Below are 19,516 nucleotides of genomic sequence, written 5' to 3' on the forward strand. Positions count from 1 at the left end.
GAGCGTAAGTGCCACTGCTGCTTAGAAGAACGTGCAGGACATGTAAGACCTCTTAATGACCCTGTTCATGTTGTGATGATAAAACAGATATGACACTGTATAAACTTGGAGATTTAGGGCCTCATGCAGAGAGCAGCGCTAACAGGGAAAGCGGCATGTATTGGCGAAATCTGCCTTTAGAAAGGCAGAAAATGGGGAGTTGTAAAAAAAGCGCCATTTTTTTTTTTCTCAGAATCTCGCCGCGCGGCTGGAGAGAACAGAAATCTCTCCAGTCTTGAAAACGGCCGTATGCAGAGAGCAGCGAACGCCATCTAGTGGCTGTTCGCGGCAAAAAAATGGCGCGATTTTCAACATTTTTCCTCTCCACCAAGCAGCTGGCGCTCCGCGGCCGGTGGAGGAGAAAAAAAAAAAATCGATTTCTTTCCCACTAGTTTCAACAGCGCTCATAGCGCTCATAGCGCTGGTTGAAACTCTCCATATGCAGAAAGGATTGTAAATGCAGTTTTATGCCCTTTCTGCATATGGAGAAAAAAACTCTCCAATAAAGCTAAAAAAAATTCCCCTCTCCAATTCTAAATAGCGCTGCTCTCTGCATGAGGCCCTTAGTCTCCTGTTTTTAATTGGCACAATCACTGAAAAGAAACAACAAACAAAACACAGTAGTACGTGCTCTTCTCCTTCCACTCTGTTATGCTTTGCAATACTGTGCTGTACTCAGCTGCTCAAGGTGTAAACATCAGCAAGATTGGAGAACAGAGAACCAGAAAAGATTGACTTTAAAAATATTTCCTGCTGATGATCCCACTGGCCAACCCATTCCTCTCCAGACACCAGTGGAGGAATGCTTCAGGACAATGACTGTCCTGTTGGCTATTACTATGTGTTCGCAGGACTGCCAACAGCTTTCCCAGGGGCCCAGGTCTACTCTCCACCCAGACTCCCCTGTTGACAGCCCTGCAGTTCCCCCACCCCCCTCATCTCGTTCTCTCACTCTCTCTCTACACTCCTACCTCCCTGCCCCATCTGTCTTTCTCTGGCCCCTCTCTTCTTCCCCCCCCTCTTCCCCCTCTCCCTCCCTCCTCCCCTCTTCCCTCACCCCCTCTCTTCCCCCGACCCCTCCTCTTCCCTCTACCCCTCCTCTCGTGTCTCTCACCCCCTCTCGTGTCCATCTGCCACCCCTCCTATCTTCCCTCCCCCCCTCTCTCACTCCCCCTGTATCCCAACCCACTAACTCTTCCTCTATATCTCACTCCCCCTGTGTTTTTCTCTGTTTTTCCTTTTTTATACCCCCCCCCCCCCCCCCCCAAAAGGTGGAGCTCCACTCCAAATAATCTTTGTGGGAATGGAAATGACCTTTGTTTATGGCTGCTTGTAATTTGTTGAATAATACTGTACTGTAATATTCTTGTATTGCAGTGTAATAGCATAACAGTGTAAGCAGCGTGGTACATAGATGTTTGCTATCACGAGTCCCTGCCCCACAACGCTTACAATCTAATTGAATGCCTGAGGCGCAAAGCGATTTTAGCGATTTTGCCCATGGTCACGAGACGCTGGCACACGGGTAGGAGGGCTCACTATGTATCAAGATAAACTGTGCCATTGTACACTGCAATATATTCATTTTTCGGAGAGGGGAATTACTTTCCCTCCCCGAACTTCATCTTCTGCTTTCAGTGCCAGTGTCGTAAGCAATGCATGTTCTGAACATTTTATTTCCCCCTCTCGTCATTTACCAGCCTGTCTCAGCATCTGCTGCACATGTGTTGGGTGAAGTCTGCAGAGAAAAACAAGAAGCAGCTATACCTCTGGTTCGGCTTTTCTTACATTATGGCAAGATTGTGCCTTTCATCAGCGCAATTGCGAATGCTGAAGTGAACAGAACTCAGTAAGTACAGTAGCTGGAATACTTTTTGTTTTTATAATTACTGTTCGTTATTAGCAAAATATGCTGACTTTGTAGTTTACATACTACAGTAATGCACCTTCACATGTTTTTCCCCTTAACTGCAAGTAAGTACAAAAGCGACTAAAAGTAGCAATCCCCCATCAGCAACATCCCCAGGGTGGGAGGTAGGGGTCCCTCGCGGCTGAATTACACTATTTTCAGCTCCAGTGATGCCCCAGTATTTGCTGGAAAAATTAGCAGAGCAACCTCTTGGTTACATGGGGGGGGGGGGGGGGGGAGTTGGAATTAAATGTCCTCTCTAATAGGAAGCAGAGTCCCATGATGATGCGGCCTTTTATTGGCCATTTTGTCTCAGTTGGGGGGCAGATTTTAAACTCAGTAACTTCACCTGTAACTGTCTCAGGAACCCGGGTGACCCTCCCCAAATGCCATCCTGTACAAAAAACACATGTAGGGGGGAATTGGTGCTTTAACGCAATTTTAAATCATTCTGACAATTGTAGCCATTAAGCCTGGAGGTTAAAAACGGTGTTAGTTTGTGTAGGGAATAATGTAGAAAAAGTGATATACAGAGAACCTGTGTTTGCATTCCATGCATTGAGATTCCCTGCGACCCCGGAACACTTTAAGTGTTAACAGTGGAGTTTAAAGGGCATGTAACTTGGCTGCTTGAGTATCATTAAGCATAGACTAGTTGATACTGTACATTGCACTGATACTCCAGTTTTTAGGATTTCAGAGTAGCTCTCAGCTGAACAGTCTTTGCACTAAGCAGCTGTCTGTTCACTTGAGGTAAATGAGGTAAGGTCAAAAAGCACGTCCCCATGGATTATTTTTAGCTCTATTTTGCAGCCAACCCATCTTGGCACCAAGATTGAAGAGCAATTTTCACGATTTCCCATTCGTTTTCTCACCATAATTCAAAGTATCACTTGCCTTGCACTAGCCTTGCCCCGGGTTTCATTATGTCGTTGCTCCCTGGCCTGCCAATATAAATAGAAACTCTGTCCAATGTTGTTCAGATAATTCAGACTAAATAAAAGGGGTTGGGAGAGGGGGGGGAGGAGAGAAACTTTGATTTGAACCCAGCACAATAGTTCATTTAACACCAGGCACTTTTGTGTGTGGGTGGAAGTGATTCAGTTTCAGAATGATGGGAGGTAACAGCTATCCTGCTTATTGTATTTGCAAGGAGAAGGTTCTCCCTGGGGAAGTTTAGACGGTGCTGTCCAGTGCTGGTGACCGAGCACGAAGGGCAGCACTGATTACGTGGATAGGCTTTTAGTGCCACCGAATGACACATTCTCATTGCTGTAATTTCACCTTCTGCTTGTAGGCTGTGTTGCTTTCGGTCATTATAAGAAATTGAATTACACACATTATTGTTTGTCTTTCCAGAGATCCAAACACCATTTTCCGAGGAAACTCGTTGACGTCCAAATGCATTGATGAGACCATGAAACTGGCAGGAATGCATTATCTGCAAGTTACACTAAAGCCCATTATCGACGAGGTAAATATACCTCCCCAGCATGTGTAAGAGATTTTATGAGTCGGGCGATTTTAAGGAACTGTAATTGTTATTTCAGTTCCAATTTAGCACTGTTTAGGATCGAAAGATCTGGTGTCGAGTCGTGTGGCACATTGCCCAATGTTACTGTGTGTGTGTTTTCTTTCTGAAATATTTGAACTAGCTAGTCTCCCAAAGGGGGCTGCGTTGGCTCTACACTAGTGTCTCCCTTCCCATAATGGGAGCTATTGCCACTGAACTAATTAACATATGAATGTCAGGAAGCTTTCATTTGGGGACAAAACAAATATTGCCCACTTGATGATGTATTTTTTCCCTAGATCACAAGGGTTGGGACACTACCAGCGCAATAATAGCATCAGGTTTAGGAAACAAAGCAAATCATATTTAATGCAGTGGCAGTATCAGGGAAACCTTGGATTCAGGTAGTTGCTGGGTAAGATTTAACGGGAAACTGGCATCAATATGGTAAAAAAAAAAAAAAAAAGACAACATCTTTAGGCAGTTCCTCCGAGTCCCTATGCAGGTATTGTCTCTAAGGGCAACTGATGCTGCGAAAGCAAAAGCCGTGTGAGTAAGACCTTGCCTGCTGAAATTACAGATAACAATCAGTGCCACTGCTGTGTGGCTGTTTTGGAAAGTAACTTCTTATGTCTTATTCTGATAATGAGTATATGTTACTGTATGTGAGCCCCTGCATGAATGGTGTATATTTTACATTATGAACAGTTCCGCATGCATGTGCAAAAATAATACTATTAATAGGAATGTATGAAACTAATTGTTACCAGTTGCTCTACATTTAATTGACTAGATTAAAATGTATGCTTTTCTTACATGATTGGATGCTTCGTACGCAAAGGAACATGTTGCGTCTGTGGAATATGTAGGGCCTAAGTCTACAGAGTGTGATAGAGTAGATTTGGAGGAAAGCACCTTTATAGGATAAAGCCCTGTGGTTTAAAAGTCCGCCACACTTTGAGATCACAAAGACATTATAATCAGCAGGAAAATATCTTAAGGAATTCTTTGCCCCTGGCAATGGTAAAGCAAAAAAACAAAAAGGCTTATGTAGTTTATGAAAACATTATTGGGTAACATATACACTTCTTTCAGCACACAGCTTTGTTCCTGTACGTATTCTCTAGAGCAAACGTGAACAACCCTTAGGAAGAAAACATGGGGTATAAATTAAAATCTTGCAAAGGTTTCTGCCAAGCCCATTACATCTGGTCTGCATGGAAAGCGAGGAATTTCATGCGAACGTTCATTATTTATTGTAAAGCCTGAAGCAGTTGTTTAAGCCGAACTGACCAACTGTGCATGTAACTAATTATAGCTGTTTATCAGAAGGCAGATTGCAGTGGGATCTTGCCTCACCACATTTAGGGCCGGGCTTCTCCGTAGCACATTCTAAAATGCTGATTTAAGTATCTCTACCATTTAAACAAAAGTGTTTATGTAAAGGGAACATGGATTAAACTTGAACATGTTGCAATGAAAAACAATACTTCAAGTAAAGTTACACCCTACTGACTATTTCAAGCTCGTTTTTTATCACTCAATTTTTTTATTTTTTTTAACTGAATCTTGTCTCCTCACGCACCTTCGACATATCGTCGCTTCAGGAAATAATGATAAATTGGGGGTTAGGTCCAGCATTAGGTAGGCCCATAGGTACCAACAAGTCAGTTGGTCGTGCCCACAATATTTAACGCACCTGGGTTGCGTCCACTGAGATTGCCAATAGTGATTAGCTCATCAACAGGGCTTCCTTGCAGGCAGCCAATGCAGTGCCTAAAGTGAATAATTCGGTTACACCCAGAGCAGGGGGATCTGCCTGTGAATAATCAGTATTTTGAGGGGAAAAGATGGAAAACTAGATGGCTTCTAAATATGGGAATGCCTAGCACTGAATGATATATTACAGAGAAGGATCCTAGGGCTGGAATGATCTAATACATACAAGGATACAGTGTAATACAGTAATCTGTAAGAGAGTAGTTCACATACACCTGGCTTTGTGTGTTTGCTGTGCAGAAAACGGTAAACACACAGTATACTCTGTACTGTACGTCCTGACCGGCAGACCTGCTGCAGGGAGATAGAAGCATACTCTGCTGGGATTCCAACCCCGTCACTGTCACTGGGGCTTGCAATACCTTGCTAATCATTGCAGGCTCCTCTGGCAGCAGAGAGGTTAACCAAGGACCTCCTTGGCTAGCTCGTTGCATGTTTACAAGAGGGTGGCTTCTGAAAGTGTCATAAGTTGCATCTTATCATAGTGAAAATGGTGACACCCTGCTATCTCTGTGTACTGCATCAGTTATGTTTTTATATTGGTCAATTGTAACCGTATTCTTCCGGGACAGTAATTGAGCAACAACCCTAACCGCACGTTTCCTTTCTCAGTGACTCAGCCCTCACATAATCTGTGAGGCCCATCAGCCCTCAGAAGGCTTTATTTTCTCAAACAGAAACACTTCAGAGATGTGCCCTTTGTGTACTTTCGGCAGCACTGATTACCGATCTAGTGCCGTATTCCCATTACCATCTGTGTACATGATGTAGCAAAGCTCCTGTTTTCACTTATATTAAAGAGACGCTGACAGAGCTATTTGGACATGTGTCTGATAGCATCAGTTTATCAAAGTACTTTTCTCCCACAGTATGTTGCTCTCTTTCTGCGTCCAGGAGATATTTGGAACTGGTTTTGGTAAACAAAAAGGATGAGTTCGGGGGAGCAGTTGCACAATGTCAGGATGCTGAGGACATCGGTCATAGTCTGCTCCTCTTGTCCTCCTTTTCTTTTTTTTCATCCATTTTTTGGCGCTACAAACGCCACAAGATCTCAGATGATTTATACACATCAGCCCACCAGATCTGTTTGCAGTCCTAAGACTGCCCTCTTTCTTTTAGCCTCCTTGCTGTTTCGGGCTGGATCTCCCAATGTAGGACAGCGGTAGCCCAACTCAGAAACATGCCGAGTTCCATAGATATCTTGTTTAAGAAAAGGACATTTGGAAAATCCTGTTTCCCAACTTCTATATCTGTATGAAAATGGTATTTCCTGTTGCCCAATTTTTTTTTTTTTTATATAATAAATGCAGCAGTTCCTTGCCTTTACGGCAATGCCGTTATCTAAGCTGCCGATCGATCTGTTCTCCCGTGATCGATCGCCAAAGATCCTGCTTCCCCAGGGCACACAAGATGGCTGCCTATTTCTAAAGAGTGAGTGGTGTAGCTACAATTGCTTTGGCTACCCAAGGACGCTCAACACATCAGAAACAGGATTTTGACTGAAATGCTGCATCAATTTACCTTTACTGGGCAGTTTTGTTGTGTATTAACCCCTCTGCTGGCAGAAAGGCCCAGCAACGTATTTATCTACAATGGTTCGCGGACCTTTCTGGCAGTAAAAAGGTTAAAAAAAAAAAAAGTGACTGTATTTATTTATTTTAATAATTTTTTGTGTGCTTCTTTAGACCTAAAAAAGGATTGGAGATGATCATATTCTATGCTATGTATACAGACGCTTATTTTCTCTATTCCTTGTGATACAGATCTGCGAGGTCCATAAACCTTGTGAGATAGACCCGGTAAAGTTAAAAGATGGAGAAAACCTGGAGAACAACAAGGTAAGAAATCTTCTCAAAGGGACAATTTCCTCTCACTTAACCTCTTCATGTTTGTGTATCGGAGGCCGCACCGGCGCTGGAGGGGCTGCTGTATATGAACTTGTCTGAAATATCTGTGGGGGTTATTGGATCAAAATGAATGTTCTCAGTGGGAATGTATAATGAGGTGTAATAATAACTTTGCCGTATATTGTGGTTTCGTATTTTGGCTTTAATAGCACGAGGTTCTTACTCGGAACTGAAGTTGGTTATTAAGGTTATTTCGGATGAAATTCCCCTATACGAGTTTGTGCCAGCAATCCCCAGCAGTTATAGAATACCGTAAACGTGGGAACGGTGTCTTCCACTGAGGAAATGGCAGTTCTTCAGTAGGTAGTGTGTGCAGCTGAAAGGCGGCGTCCTTAGAGTCCTATTGAATTGTTTCTGTTTAGACCCATACTTATGCGTTTTAATTGGTAACATATAATTTCCCTCCCCTCTGTTTTCGTACAGTAATTGCTTGTATGTGCTCTTGTTGCTCTAGAATGGGAATGATTAATCAATATAAAAAGACTTGGCTTTTGTTTTCTAATTAACTCTCGGGTGTAAACCGCGGCAAGGATATGTTTACTTCTATAAAGCAGACGGGCTTTGCGCTAAACAAGGAATACGTTTTTTTTTGTGAATACTTCAGTTCACAAAAAGTCATAATGAAAGAGATTTGATAAAGTTCATTATAAACTCCTGACCCCCAATCCCTGAAGTATTTGGTTACCATGGAAACATTTTCACACATACTTCGACTTGTCGGTCAACTACATTTAACCCATTGAATATTTCCCTACTGTTAGGCTTCTTCGGGCCTTAAATACTTCATTTATGTTATAGAAAGGAGTGCCAGTCTCCATTGTGATTTCCTGTATTACTACATTGTATCACTATACAGCAGTCTTAAACTGGGTTGGTGAGGTCAAATGTATGTTGACCCACTTGTAAAATCACTGTAACAAGCTTTAGAATTTAGAACTCTGTTGAGCCCTTGTAGTGAATGTAGTGTGGTTCTATCCCTGGTAGGTAGTGGCCGAACCATCTCCAACAGAAATCCAGGTGCTAAGGATTGAGCTGATTGAGTTTGTCCAGAGGATCGGGAGCCGGCCCTATTTCCCATACCTTTTTCCAATGGCCAAATAATAGTGTGATTGGAGTGTGACTTCTTCTTTTCAGTCTCGCTATGCTGAACTATACTATCATCTCGTAACTTTTTTCCTCCCCCCCCCCATCTCTAAATTGTTCTAGGACAACCTGAAAAATTATGTTGACCGGATCTTTAATGTCATTACAAAATCTGGGGTGAGCTGCCCTACTGTCATGTGTGATATCTTCTTCTCCCTGAGGGAGTCGGCTGCCAAACGCTTCCAAGGTAAGAAGGCATCTATGATCCAAGTTCCCACGCTTTGGCGTTACAAATATGCTAAGAGGGTGATTTGGAGCGTGCATACCCTAAGTGTCAGCATATCAAAGATCTCTGCTCTCATTATCTTTCTTTTTTCTCCCCCCCCCCCTATTTTTACAAGAACTTAGAGGGGGGGGGGGAAGCACTTGTGGAGGAGTTTCTTGCCATACCTGCTATGATTGATCAATCTTAAAATAATATTGCTAAGTTTATGTAGATAGGATTTGAATAAATTGAAAGTCGACATTGTATTCAAACATACAGCCCTTTGTGAGTTTGTTTTTTGGCCTCCTGTTTGGCTTCCACTCATTTGCCAAGTGCCTTTATCAGAATGCCAATGAAGTCGCTGAAGTGGTTAATGCAATAGTATTAAAAGCCTTCTCACGTACTCGCACTGTTGCCAAGGTGGGAAAAGTTCTTCCATCCATCCAGACTTAACCTTCTTCCATAAACCTTACAGGGCAAATTCTTTGCGGTGAATCAGAGGAAGTTCAGAACAAAAACTCTTTGCAAAAGTTGGCCAGACTCTTTCTAGTCATGAAAATAAGACCACGATTTGTCAACATCCAAAGCCAGTTTACAAGTGCAGTATCACTGAACAGCTTATATTGTATCTTATACTATATTAGTGAAAGCACTGTATGTTTGCCTGCCTGCCTGCATGCATGCATGCCTGCCTGCTGGATGTCCGGTGTCCCTAGCGGCAATCTCATTGGTCCCATGGGCCGCCCGCCCCCGCACACCTCTCATTGGCCTCACACCACCCCCTTGGCCCGCCCCCCACACCTCGCATTGGCCTGAGGCGGAGTGACGGGCCAAAGGTCCACAAAAAAAAAAAAAAAAAAAACACACACACACACACACACACACACACACACACACACCCCCCCCCCCCCCCCAAGCTCACACACACCTCACCCCCCCCCAAGCTCACCCCCCCGCCCCCAAGCTCACACACCCCCCCCCCCCCAAGCTCACACCCCGGCGCCGCTACAGTCAGCGGGGGAGCGGAGCGAGCGCCCGGGACACACGCGGGGGAGCGGCCACAACACGCTGCCTCCCGCCTCACATCCACGTGGGAGCGGCCGGATGGGTGAGGCAGCATACCCACGGGCCTCGCCGCACGCTCCTCGGCACCGGCTCACCTCTCCCACCCCCCTCACAGCAAAGACCAGCCTACCCGGCGCCGCCTGCAACGCTCCTCGGCACCGCCGCCTCACCTCGAGCCGGAGGGCAGCGGGGGGGCTCCCGCCCTGCAGGAGGCCTCACCTCGAGCCGGAGGGCAGCGGGGGGGCTCCCGCCCTGCAGGAGGCCTCACCTCGAGCCGGAGGGCAGCGGGGGGGCTCCCGCCCTGCAGGAGGCCTCACCTCGAGCCGGGGGGCAGCGGGGGGGCTCCCGCCCTGCAGGAGGCCTCACCTCGAGCCGGAGGGCAGCGGGGGGGCTCCCGCCCTGCAGGAGGCTTCACCTCGAGCCGGTGGGCAGCGGGGGGGCTCCCGCCCTGCAGGAGGCCTCACCTCGAGCCGGAGACAGCGGGGGGGCTCCCGCCCTGCAGGAGGCCTCACCTCGAGCCGGAGACAGCGGGGGGGCTCCCGCCCTGCAGGAGGCCTCACCTCGAGCCGGGGGGCAGCGGGGGGGCTCCCGCCCTGCAGGAGGCCTCACCTCGAGCCGGGGGGGCTCCCGCCCTGCAGGAGGCCTCACCTCGAGCCGGAGGCAGCGGGGGGGCTCCCGCCCTGCAGGAGGCCTCACCTCGAGCCGGAGGCAGCGGGGGGCTCCCGCCCTGCAGGAGGCCTCACCTCGAGCCGGAGGCAGCGGGGGGGCTCCCGCCCTGCAGGAGGCCTCACCTCGAGGAACATGCTGCCGACTGCAAGGTAAGCAGCTCTCCCCCCACACCCCCCCATTCCTTCATTGCCAGCCTCAACCCTCCATACATACACACACACACACTATATATATATATATATATATATATATATATATATATATATATATATATATATATATATATATATATATATATATATATACATACACATACACAGAGACACACACACACACAGAGACCACACACACACACACATGTAGGCGCACACACACATGTAGGCGCACACACACACATGTAGGCACACACACACACACACGCACACACACACATGTAGGCACACACACACGTCCACAGACACACACATGTAGACACACACACACATGTAGACACACACACACATGTAGACAGACACACACGCACACACACACACACACACACACACACCTATACAGACACACGTATACACACACACACACGTATACACACAGGCACACGTAGACACACAGACACACGTAGACACAAACAAACACGTAGACACACAGACACACCTATACACACAGACACACACCTATACACACACACACACACACACCTATACACACACACACACACCTATACACACAGACACACACGTATACACACAGACACACACGTATACACACAGACACACGTTTACACACACACACACGTACACACACGTATACACACACACACACACACACACACGTACAAACACACACACGTACAAACACACACGTAGACACACGTGTACACACACACACGTAGACACACACACACACGTAGACACACACACACACGTAGACACACACACACACGTAGACACACACACACACGTAGACACACACACGCACGTAGACACACACACATGTACACGTAGACACACACACACATGTACACGTAGACACGTACACACACACATGTACACGTATACTCACACACATGTACACGTACACACACACATGGAGACATACACACACACATGGAGACATACACACACGCACATGTACACATACACACACACACACATGTATACATACACATAATGTATACACACACACATGTATACACACACACATGTATACACACACACACACATACACACGTGTATACACACACAAACATGTATACACACAAATGTACACACACACATGTATACACACACACACACATACTATGTATACACACAAACGTGTATACACACGTGTATACACACGTGTATATACACACGTGTATATACACATGTGTATACACACACATGGAGACATACACACACGCACATGTACACATACACACACACGTATACATACACATAATGTATACACACACACATGTATACACACACACACACACACACACGTGTATACACACACATGTATACACACACGTATACACACACACAAACATGTATACACACACACAAACATGTATACACACACAAATGTACACACACACACAAACATGTATACACACACACAAACATGTATACACACACAAATGTACACACACACACATGTACACACACATGTACACACACACACACACACACATACTATGTATACACACATGTGTATACACACACGTACACATGTATACACACACACACACAATATATACATACACACAATGTCTACACACACATGTGTATACACGTCTATACACACATGTGTATACACACACATGTGTATACACACACGTACACATGTATACACACACACACACATACAATGTATACACACAAACATGTATACACACACACAAACATGTATACACACACACACGTGTGTATACACACACACGTATACACACACACACACTATCCCCAGCAAAACCACATCAGCACACCGCTATCCCATGCCCCCCCAGCACACTGGCATTCTCGGCTCCCCGCCATTCCCAGCCCCCATCAACACCATCAGCACCCACACATCGGCACCTTTGCACCTCCCCCATCGGCACACCCACATCCGCACCCCCACATCAGCACCAAACCCTCCAAAATCAGTACACCGATACAATCACCATCAGTACAGCCACAGCAGCACTACCACCGCACATGGGCCGCGTTGACCACTCCTCACCCAAATGCCACACCCACACCACAAACATCCCGGGCAACGCCGGGGCTCTCAGCTAGTTTTTAATAAAATAAAGATCTCAGAAATATTGCACTTTCTACCCTGTTTCATTAATGATGTTTTTTCGTTTGGCAAATTTAAGTCGTAATGCCTACCTGCGAAAGGCACAATAATGAATAACATATATAATATATAACACATATAATATATAACACCTTTGGTAGGGGCTGTTGTGTAAGGAAGGTAAGAATAATGACAAAATCTGTTTTATAATAAAATAAGTCTTAGAGCGCCGACCGTTTACGCAGCGCCGAATGGTACATATACACAGATGGGATGCAAAATGCGTCCCTGTCCTGAAAATCTTACAATACATTTTGGTGCCAGAGGCACAGGGCGATGGAACGACTTGCTCAAGTTCCCAATGAGCTGACAGTGGGATTCGAACTAGGTTCCCCAGGCAGGGCCATTACCACTGAGATGCTCCTTCATGCCAAAGTCCTGATAAAGACAACTATTTAACACAGCAAACACCCCCCTCAGAAACAGATATAACTGTAACTTGTTTGATGTTCGTATTGTGCCCCTTGAGCGTGTCCCGCTGTTTGTTTAAAAAGATTCAATGTTTTTCTACTGTTAAAAATCAGTATTTACTAGTTTTGCCCGATTTATAAGGCAAGGTTTTTTTCAATAAAGTTAAGCTGAAAAAAATTACTCGCCTTATAATCAGGCTCCGCCCACGTTGTGAGCCAATCTGCAGGAGGGTAAGCGGAGGAAGCTCCACCTTGGGGGCCTGAAGTAGCCATGTTGCTTGTGGCAGGAAGCTCAAAGTGTGTGTGTGTGTGTGTGTGTGTGTGTGTGTGTGTGTGTGTGTGTGTGTGTGTGTGTGTGTGTGTGTGTGTGTGTGTGTGTGTGTGTGTGTGTGTGTGTGTGTGTGTGTGTGTGTGTGTGTGTGTGTGTGTGCGCTTTTTTACATTTTCTTTCCACCTACTACTGAAATGAAGGGGCCGCACGGTAATCGGGCAAATACAGTAATTTCTAGCGTCTGTGGTTACCGTGGTAACCTTCTGACTGCACTGGACTCTGGAGATTTTCATGTTAACCTCCAAGGACACTTACTCCTTCAAACACGTATATCTCCTGAACAGAGACTCACATTTTTAAAATAATAACAGCGTTGGAAAGGGCAAGAAGAAATCTCTCAAAAATGGTCTGCTTTAATTACACGACCCTAACCAATGCAGTAAATAGTTCATATTCCATAGGATTGATTTGTATGTGTTACTTGCAGTTAGGCTCTTGCACCTAAATTATATTGTATCTTAAATCAGGGGTGCGCAACCCCCCTCCCTCCCCCTTTCGTTTAGCGTAGCGTCAAGTGACGTGTGGGGTCATGTGACATCACTTGACCGACGGTGTCAAATGCAATGCGCTTGACGTCACGCCGCATGACCCCACGGCCTCATTTGACGCCACATTGCCACGGAGACGCTTCCAGACGCCGGCTGAATCACGGTAACTTGAGGTTACAGAGGCCTCACGCGATCCCCCGGCATTTCATTTAAATGCCTTGGGGAAGAGCGCAGGTCCTCTGTAACCGCCCGCGCACCCCTATCTTAAATCATAAAATAATCAATATCAATTGTAAAAGAGGTGTTCCAGTTGTGTTTGTCCAGGATAGCAACGTATGTTGCGAAGTGGGCTGCTTTAAATGGCATTCTAATGCAGTCCCTCCCTTTAATAAAGGTGCTAGGACAGAATGTGTCTGCATCCTAGTTGCAATAAACAAACCTGCCTGTTACCCAGAGGCCTCTGCGAGCATGTCATGATATTACTATGAACACAAAGAACAGTTTGGCTCTTATAAATATACTTCCTGTACTAGAAGAATTGTCATGTTTGTTTCTTGTGCTATAATGACATTTTGTAATGACTTAAGTGTTTTCATTCATTTTATTTATGGACCATCAAAGAGAATCTAACAGAATCAAAACTGAGACCGAGGAATGTTTATATGTAAAAAGTCAGTGTAGTAAGGCACTCCTATTAAGTTGAGACCAAGGTGACACAAATATGATGGTACGTACAGTATCCAAGAGGCAATCCAGCACACTTGGGATTTTCAGAAACACATGTTTATTAAGGTGATCGACATTTCGGTCACCGTTGACAAAGGGCCTAACAGAGACTGAAACACAGATCATTTTAATAAACACGAGTTTGTGAAAATCCCAAGTGTGCCTGATCACCTCTTATATATTGTGTTGCTGTACTGTATGTATAGATATCTATCTATCTCTATCTATCTATCTATCTATCTATCTATATATATATATATATATATATATATATATATATATATATATAAAAATCTATATATAGGTGTGTGTGTGTGTGTGTGTGTGTATATATATATATATATATATATATATAACTACACAATGGTGATTATTGTTTTTACATCTGACTCAGGTGACCCAGATGTAAGATATACTGCTGTGAGCAGCTTTATTTTCCTGCGGTTCTTTGCACCTGCCATCCTGTCTCCCAACCTTTTCCAGCTCAACCCTCACCATCCAGTAAGTGCTTTAAAAGATGTTCAGCACCAGCAACAATTACATATCAAAGTGCATGGCATGTCCTGTCAGGGAACACGGACTGAATGAAACCCGTTGTATGCAGACCGCACGTGCTGTGCCAGACCGAATGTTTAATGTGGCAAATGCATTACAAGCTGCATTTCTTGGGAATATATGTGTCCCTAAATCCCTTACTAGTGGCTTTTTGCTTTGTTGAAGGATCTTATTAAAAATAGCAGCTCTGGTTTTGGGAACAGATCCCTGCTCCTCACTTCCCTATTAGAAAGAAGATGCTGTACTGTATAATGATCCTTTGTATCTTCATGCAAGATTGTCTATCCTAAAACTATTTTGTGTAAAAGAAATAGAATAAGATTGAAAACAAAACAGATAAATCTTTCAGTCACAAAGGTAGATAAATCAATGGCTTTAATCGAATGGCGAGTATTATTTCATATAAAATGTTCTGACTCCTAACATCACCACTACGCCATAGCCTAGCATGAACCAACTATAAACTGAGCCACTGATATCATGCTCACAGCTTAATCAGGTGATGGGTTGCACCAGTATGTTTGTATCAAAATGAGTTAATTGATCCAAAACAATGATGGACTTTGTCAAAATAATATTTACCATTTAATCATGATTTATCTACCTCTGTGAGTGCAAGATATACCTGGGTTTTTCTATGGATCCACATCGTAATCTGGAGAGACTGATTTGTAAACTACGTTTCACAAACAAACTTGCTTTGAATAACTTTTTAAAATTAGGAACAAAGTTTGACTTCAATAAGTACAAAAACAAATATTATTGACAACCAGGTGTTTGAGTAGGTTTGTAAGTGAGATTATTCTCTTGTTGTTTTCATGAGCGTTTCTTGTTTTTTTTTAAACTATTTCCAACAGGACACCCAGACTTCTCGAACGCTTACCCTCATCTCAAAGACTATACAGACACTAGGCAGCTTATCTAAATCAAAATCTGTAAGTGTTGTTTCACTGGTACTTTTTCCAAGCATAACAAGTCTCCCTCAAAGCAGTATGTGTACTCGTAAACTCCAGGAATGTTTTCCATTCACTTACAAGAGATTGTGCAATTGTGTTTTTTTTTATTTACCGACTTGCACAATGTGTGGATTTTATTGTAACCTCTTTGCTTTGTTTTGCAATGCGTTACAGGTCTTTTCAGATACTGAAGGGGGTTACCTTAAAATTTCTTTTCGGAAGTGAAATTCTCTTGTGTAGAACTAAGCCCCCCCCCCCCCCCCCCGTGTTCGGAAGTTGCAGTCCCGGTAGGGGCCAAAACAAACCAATACATACAAGGTGATTTAAGAAGGGTCATAAAGCTTCCCCAGATATTGCACTCATCCAAAAAAATGGCATGTGTGATTTCAGACAAATGGTCTTCAAATGAAATATTTATACTGCCTGGTGTAATACACTTGGGTTGTATATCAGAATATGTATCTGATAAGGGTGCAGAAGTAGAACAGTATTAATGTTCAAATAGATACGTGTGTGTGTGTGTGTGTGTGTGTGTGTGTGTGTATATATATCCAATAAAGAATATCACTTGTGAGCACATTCACATGTCTTAGACAGGTCTGCACCCCTGCCTTTCAACCATCATCACCTAGCATACAGTGCTTCCACCGCAGCACGGGATTCTGGGAAATGGCATGCAAATGAGCACACAATGTGTCACCTTTTGCCTGGAATTCCTGTAGCACCCTGTAGCTATTTACAATAGTATACCCAGCTGGAGTGCTGTCTAGCTCTTTGATTTGTATCACTGCAATTTAGTTCACCTTGGTTCTCGTGGAAAAGGTACTGCACCTTTTCTGATAGTTAACCAAATGGTTGAGAGAGTATAACGCGGTCCTTCTCTTGCAGGCTAGCTTCAAGGAAACTTACATGGCTGCTTTTTATGACTACTTTAATGAGCAGAAATATGCAGATGCTGTTAAAAATGTAAGTATCTTTTCTGCTCTTATTTGTATAGTTGCGTTGCCATGATGAATATAAATGTCTACATATCTGAGTATTACTCAGCTGAGTACTTTTAGATACCTGCCGAGAAGGGTGAGGAACAAGAGCTATGCTTGTGAAATCTTTTCCAATTGGAGCTGTTACTTTGCACACAAAAACAATATATATGGTATATGGAATTTTCTGTTTCTACAAGCTTGTTGACGGTGAGGTCAGATCTCCAGAAAATTAGTGTACTATAGAAGTGGAATAAAAAGCACAAGATGTTTTCTTTTCTGAGTTGATATCTTATGGGAATATAATGATCGCCAGTGGCTTTAAAAATCACAATCTCTCCGGTTTTTGAGAATCTCATTACAGAACTGCTTTTCCACCAGCACTAATGAAAAGATATACAGTTTTATAATTTCACAATAAAAATGTCTACAAATATGTGAAGAAATGAATTTAATAAGTGGAATTGCATTTTTAAGCATTCAATTATGTTGTAATATTGGTACAAAGAATGGTTCTCTTTGCATCACCGAGAGCATTTCTTGTGCTTATCCACGTAACATATTTAACACGAACAGCTGGTGGCCTTAATGATCCAAATGTCTTTTTAGTCTCCGCAATTGATTTGATTTGTGTCCTATTGCTTCTCCTGAATTTATAAAAAAAAAAAAAAACTGTAAAAAGAGACTGCTCTTGCAATGTAAAAAGAGACTGCTCTTGCAATGTAAAAAGAGACTGCTCTTGCAATGTAAAAAGAGACTGCTCTTGCAATGTAAAAAGAGACTGCTCTTGCAATGTAAAAAGAGACTGCTCTTGCAATGTAAAAATAGGCTGCTCTTGCATGGTAAAAAGATACTGCTCTTGCAATGTAAAAAGAGACTGCTCTTACAATATAAAAAGAGACTGCTCTTACAATATAAAAAGAGACTGCTCTTGCAATGTAAAAAGAGGCTGCTCTTACAATGTAAAAAGAGACTGCTCTTGCAATGTAAAAAGAGACTGCTCTTACAATGTAAAAAGAGACTGCTCTTGCAATGTAAAAAGAGACTGCTCTTACAATGTAAAAAGAGACTGCTCTTGCAATGTAAAAAGAGACTGTTCTTACAATGCATTGTTTTCTCCCAACCTCAATTTTGTTTCCACGCAATCTGGGTTGATTATATAGACCAAGCTTTGCAACAAATTGAGTGTAGTAAAGGGGAGGCTGAGGATAGAAGTTGGGCTCCGTGTTTTTGTGAACTGTTCCATTGATTTCTCTGCATTGACCTCACTCGTCCTGTCATTGCGTAGATTTTTGATTGTCTAATCTCTAATCTATGCTTTTGGTTGTCTATGCAGTTCCTGGATCTGATTTCATCCTCTGGAAGAAGAGATCACAAACGTATAGAGCAGCCCATATTACTTAAGGAAGGGTAAGTGAAAGATGCCCCATTGCACTAAACTGGTGATATGTTTTTCACCGTTTTCTGTGAAACCAATCAAAGCATGGTGTGGGTCACATAACCTGTTGCTGATGTCTGATGTACATTATCCTCTAAATTCCAACAGAAGGGGCAAAAAACAAGTATTTGGGGAATTAAAGCCAGGTTTATATTGGGTGGTTTATAAAGTGATTTTAATGAAAAGAGCATATGAAGCTATGTTTTCTATTAAGTATACGTTTGTGTGTGTGTGTTCATCAACTTTAGCCCAAGTTGAACCACTGCTGGGTGAAGACCTCCCCAATGATCTTCCAGGTACTACGGTTGCAAGCCTCTCCACTCCACATTGCACCAACGCATTTTCTGATTTCATCTTGCTTTTAGTCGTTGTCTTGGTCTTGAATCCAGTCGAGTACCATCTTTGTCCCAACAATGGTAATTTGTTATTGTGATCTGTCTGGGTCCAAGTTTCACATCCATACATGAGCACATGAAGAACACTGGTGGAAAACTTTCCTCTTGAGGCACAGTTGAAGGTTCCCTTGAAAGATTGTCTTGTTTCTTCCAAATGCCCTCCATCCCATCTTAATTTTCTTATTGATTCAATTCAAAAAGTTCCCATTCATTGTTACTTGTCGACCAAGGTAGACATAGTCTTCGACTTCTAGTTCTATTTTATTTAGTTCACTCTTTGCAGAGTTTGCACATTTGTTGAACATCACTTTGGTCTTGCTGAGATTCATATGGAGGCCCACTTTCTTACATGATTCAGGGAGCTCTCTGATTTGTTGTTGGAGGTCTTCTGTACTTGTGGCCAAAATAACAATGTCATCTGCAAATCATAGTTGACCAGTATTTACTGTCGATTATGACTCTTTTTATTTATTTTTTTCCCCTCCCAATTCAATGTCTTCAAATGTTGCTGTGAAAAGCTTTACTGACATGGTGTCTACCTTTTGCACACCTTTGCTGATCTTTATCTTGTGTGGATCGTCATGTAATCTGATGGTTGATGTGGCATTCTATAAATGTTCCTTATACTGTAGTATCAATGTATGCGTCTTCAACACTTTGTCTTCTTAAGGTATTTAAAACCGCTG

The 19,516-nt window shown here is 43.4% G+C and overlaps 1 protein-coding gene across 5 annotated transcripts in view; it reads left to right on the top strand.

Moving 5' to 3' along the window:
- The window catches only part of RASA3 (RAS p21 protein activator 3), a 257,766-nt gene that overhangs the window by 220,967 nt on the left and 17,283 nt on the right, over positions 1–19,516 (top strand). For all 5 annotated transcript variants that reach the window (XM_075590460.1, XM_075590463.1, XM_075590461.1 and 2 more), the window contains 8 exons: positions 1,740–1,888; positions 3,308–3,422; positions 7,004–7,078; positions 8,354–8,477; positions 14,901–15,007; positions 15,919–15,996; positions 16,906–16,983; positions 18,334–18,407. In XM_075590460.1, the coding sequence (XP_075446575.1) occupies positions 1,740–1,888; positions 3,308–3,422; positions 7,004–7,078; positions 8,354–8,477; positions 14,901–15,007; positions 15,919–15,996; positions 16,906–16,983; positions 18,334–18,407 (800 nt within the window). The remainder of the gene's footprint in view (positions 1–1,739; positions 1,889–3,307; positions 3,423–7,003; positions 7,079–8,353; positions 8,478–14,900; positions 15,008–15,918; positions 15,997–16,905; positions 16,984–18,333; positions 18,408–19,516) is intronic.

This window comes from Ascaphus truei, chromosome 3 (genome assembly GCF_040206685.1).
Source record: "Ascaphus truei isolate aAscTru1 chromosome 3, aAscTru1.hap1, whole genome shotgun sequence".
Lineage (NCBI taxonomy): Eukaryota > Metazoa > Chordata > Amphibia > Anura > Ascaphidae > Ascaphus > Ascaphus truei.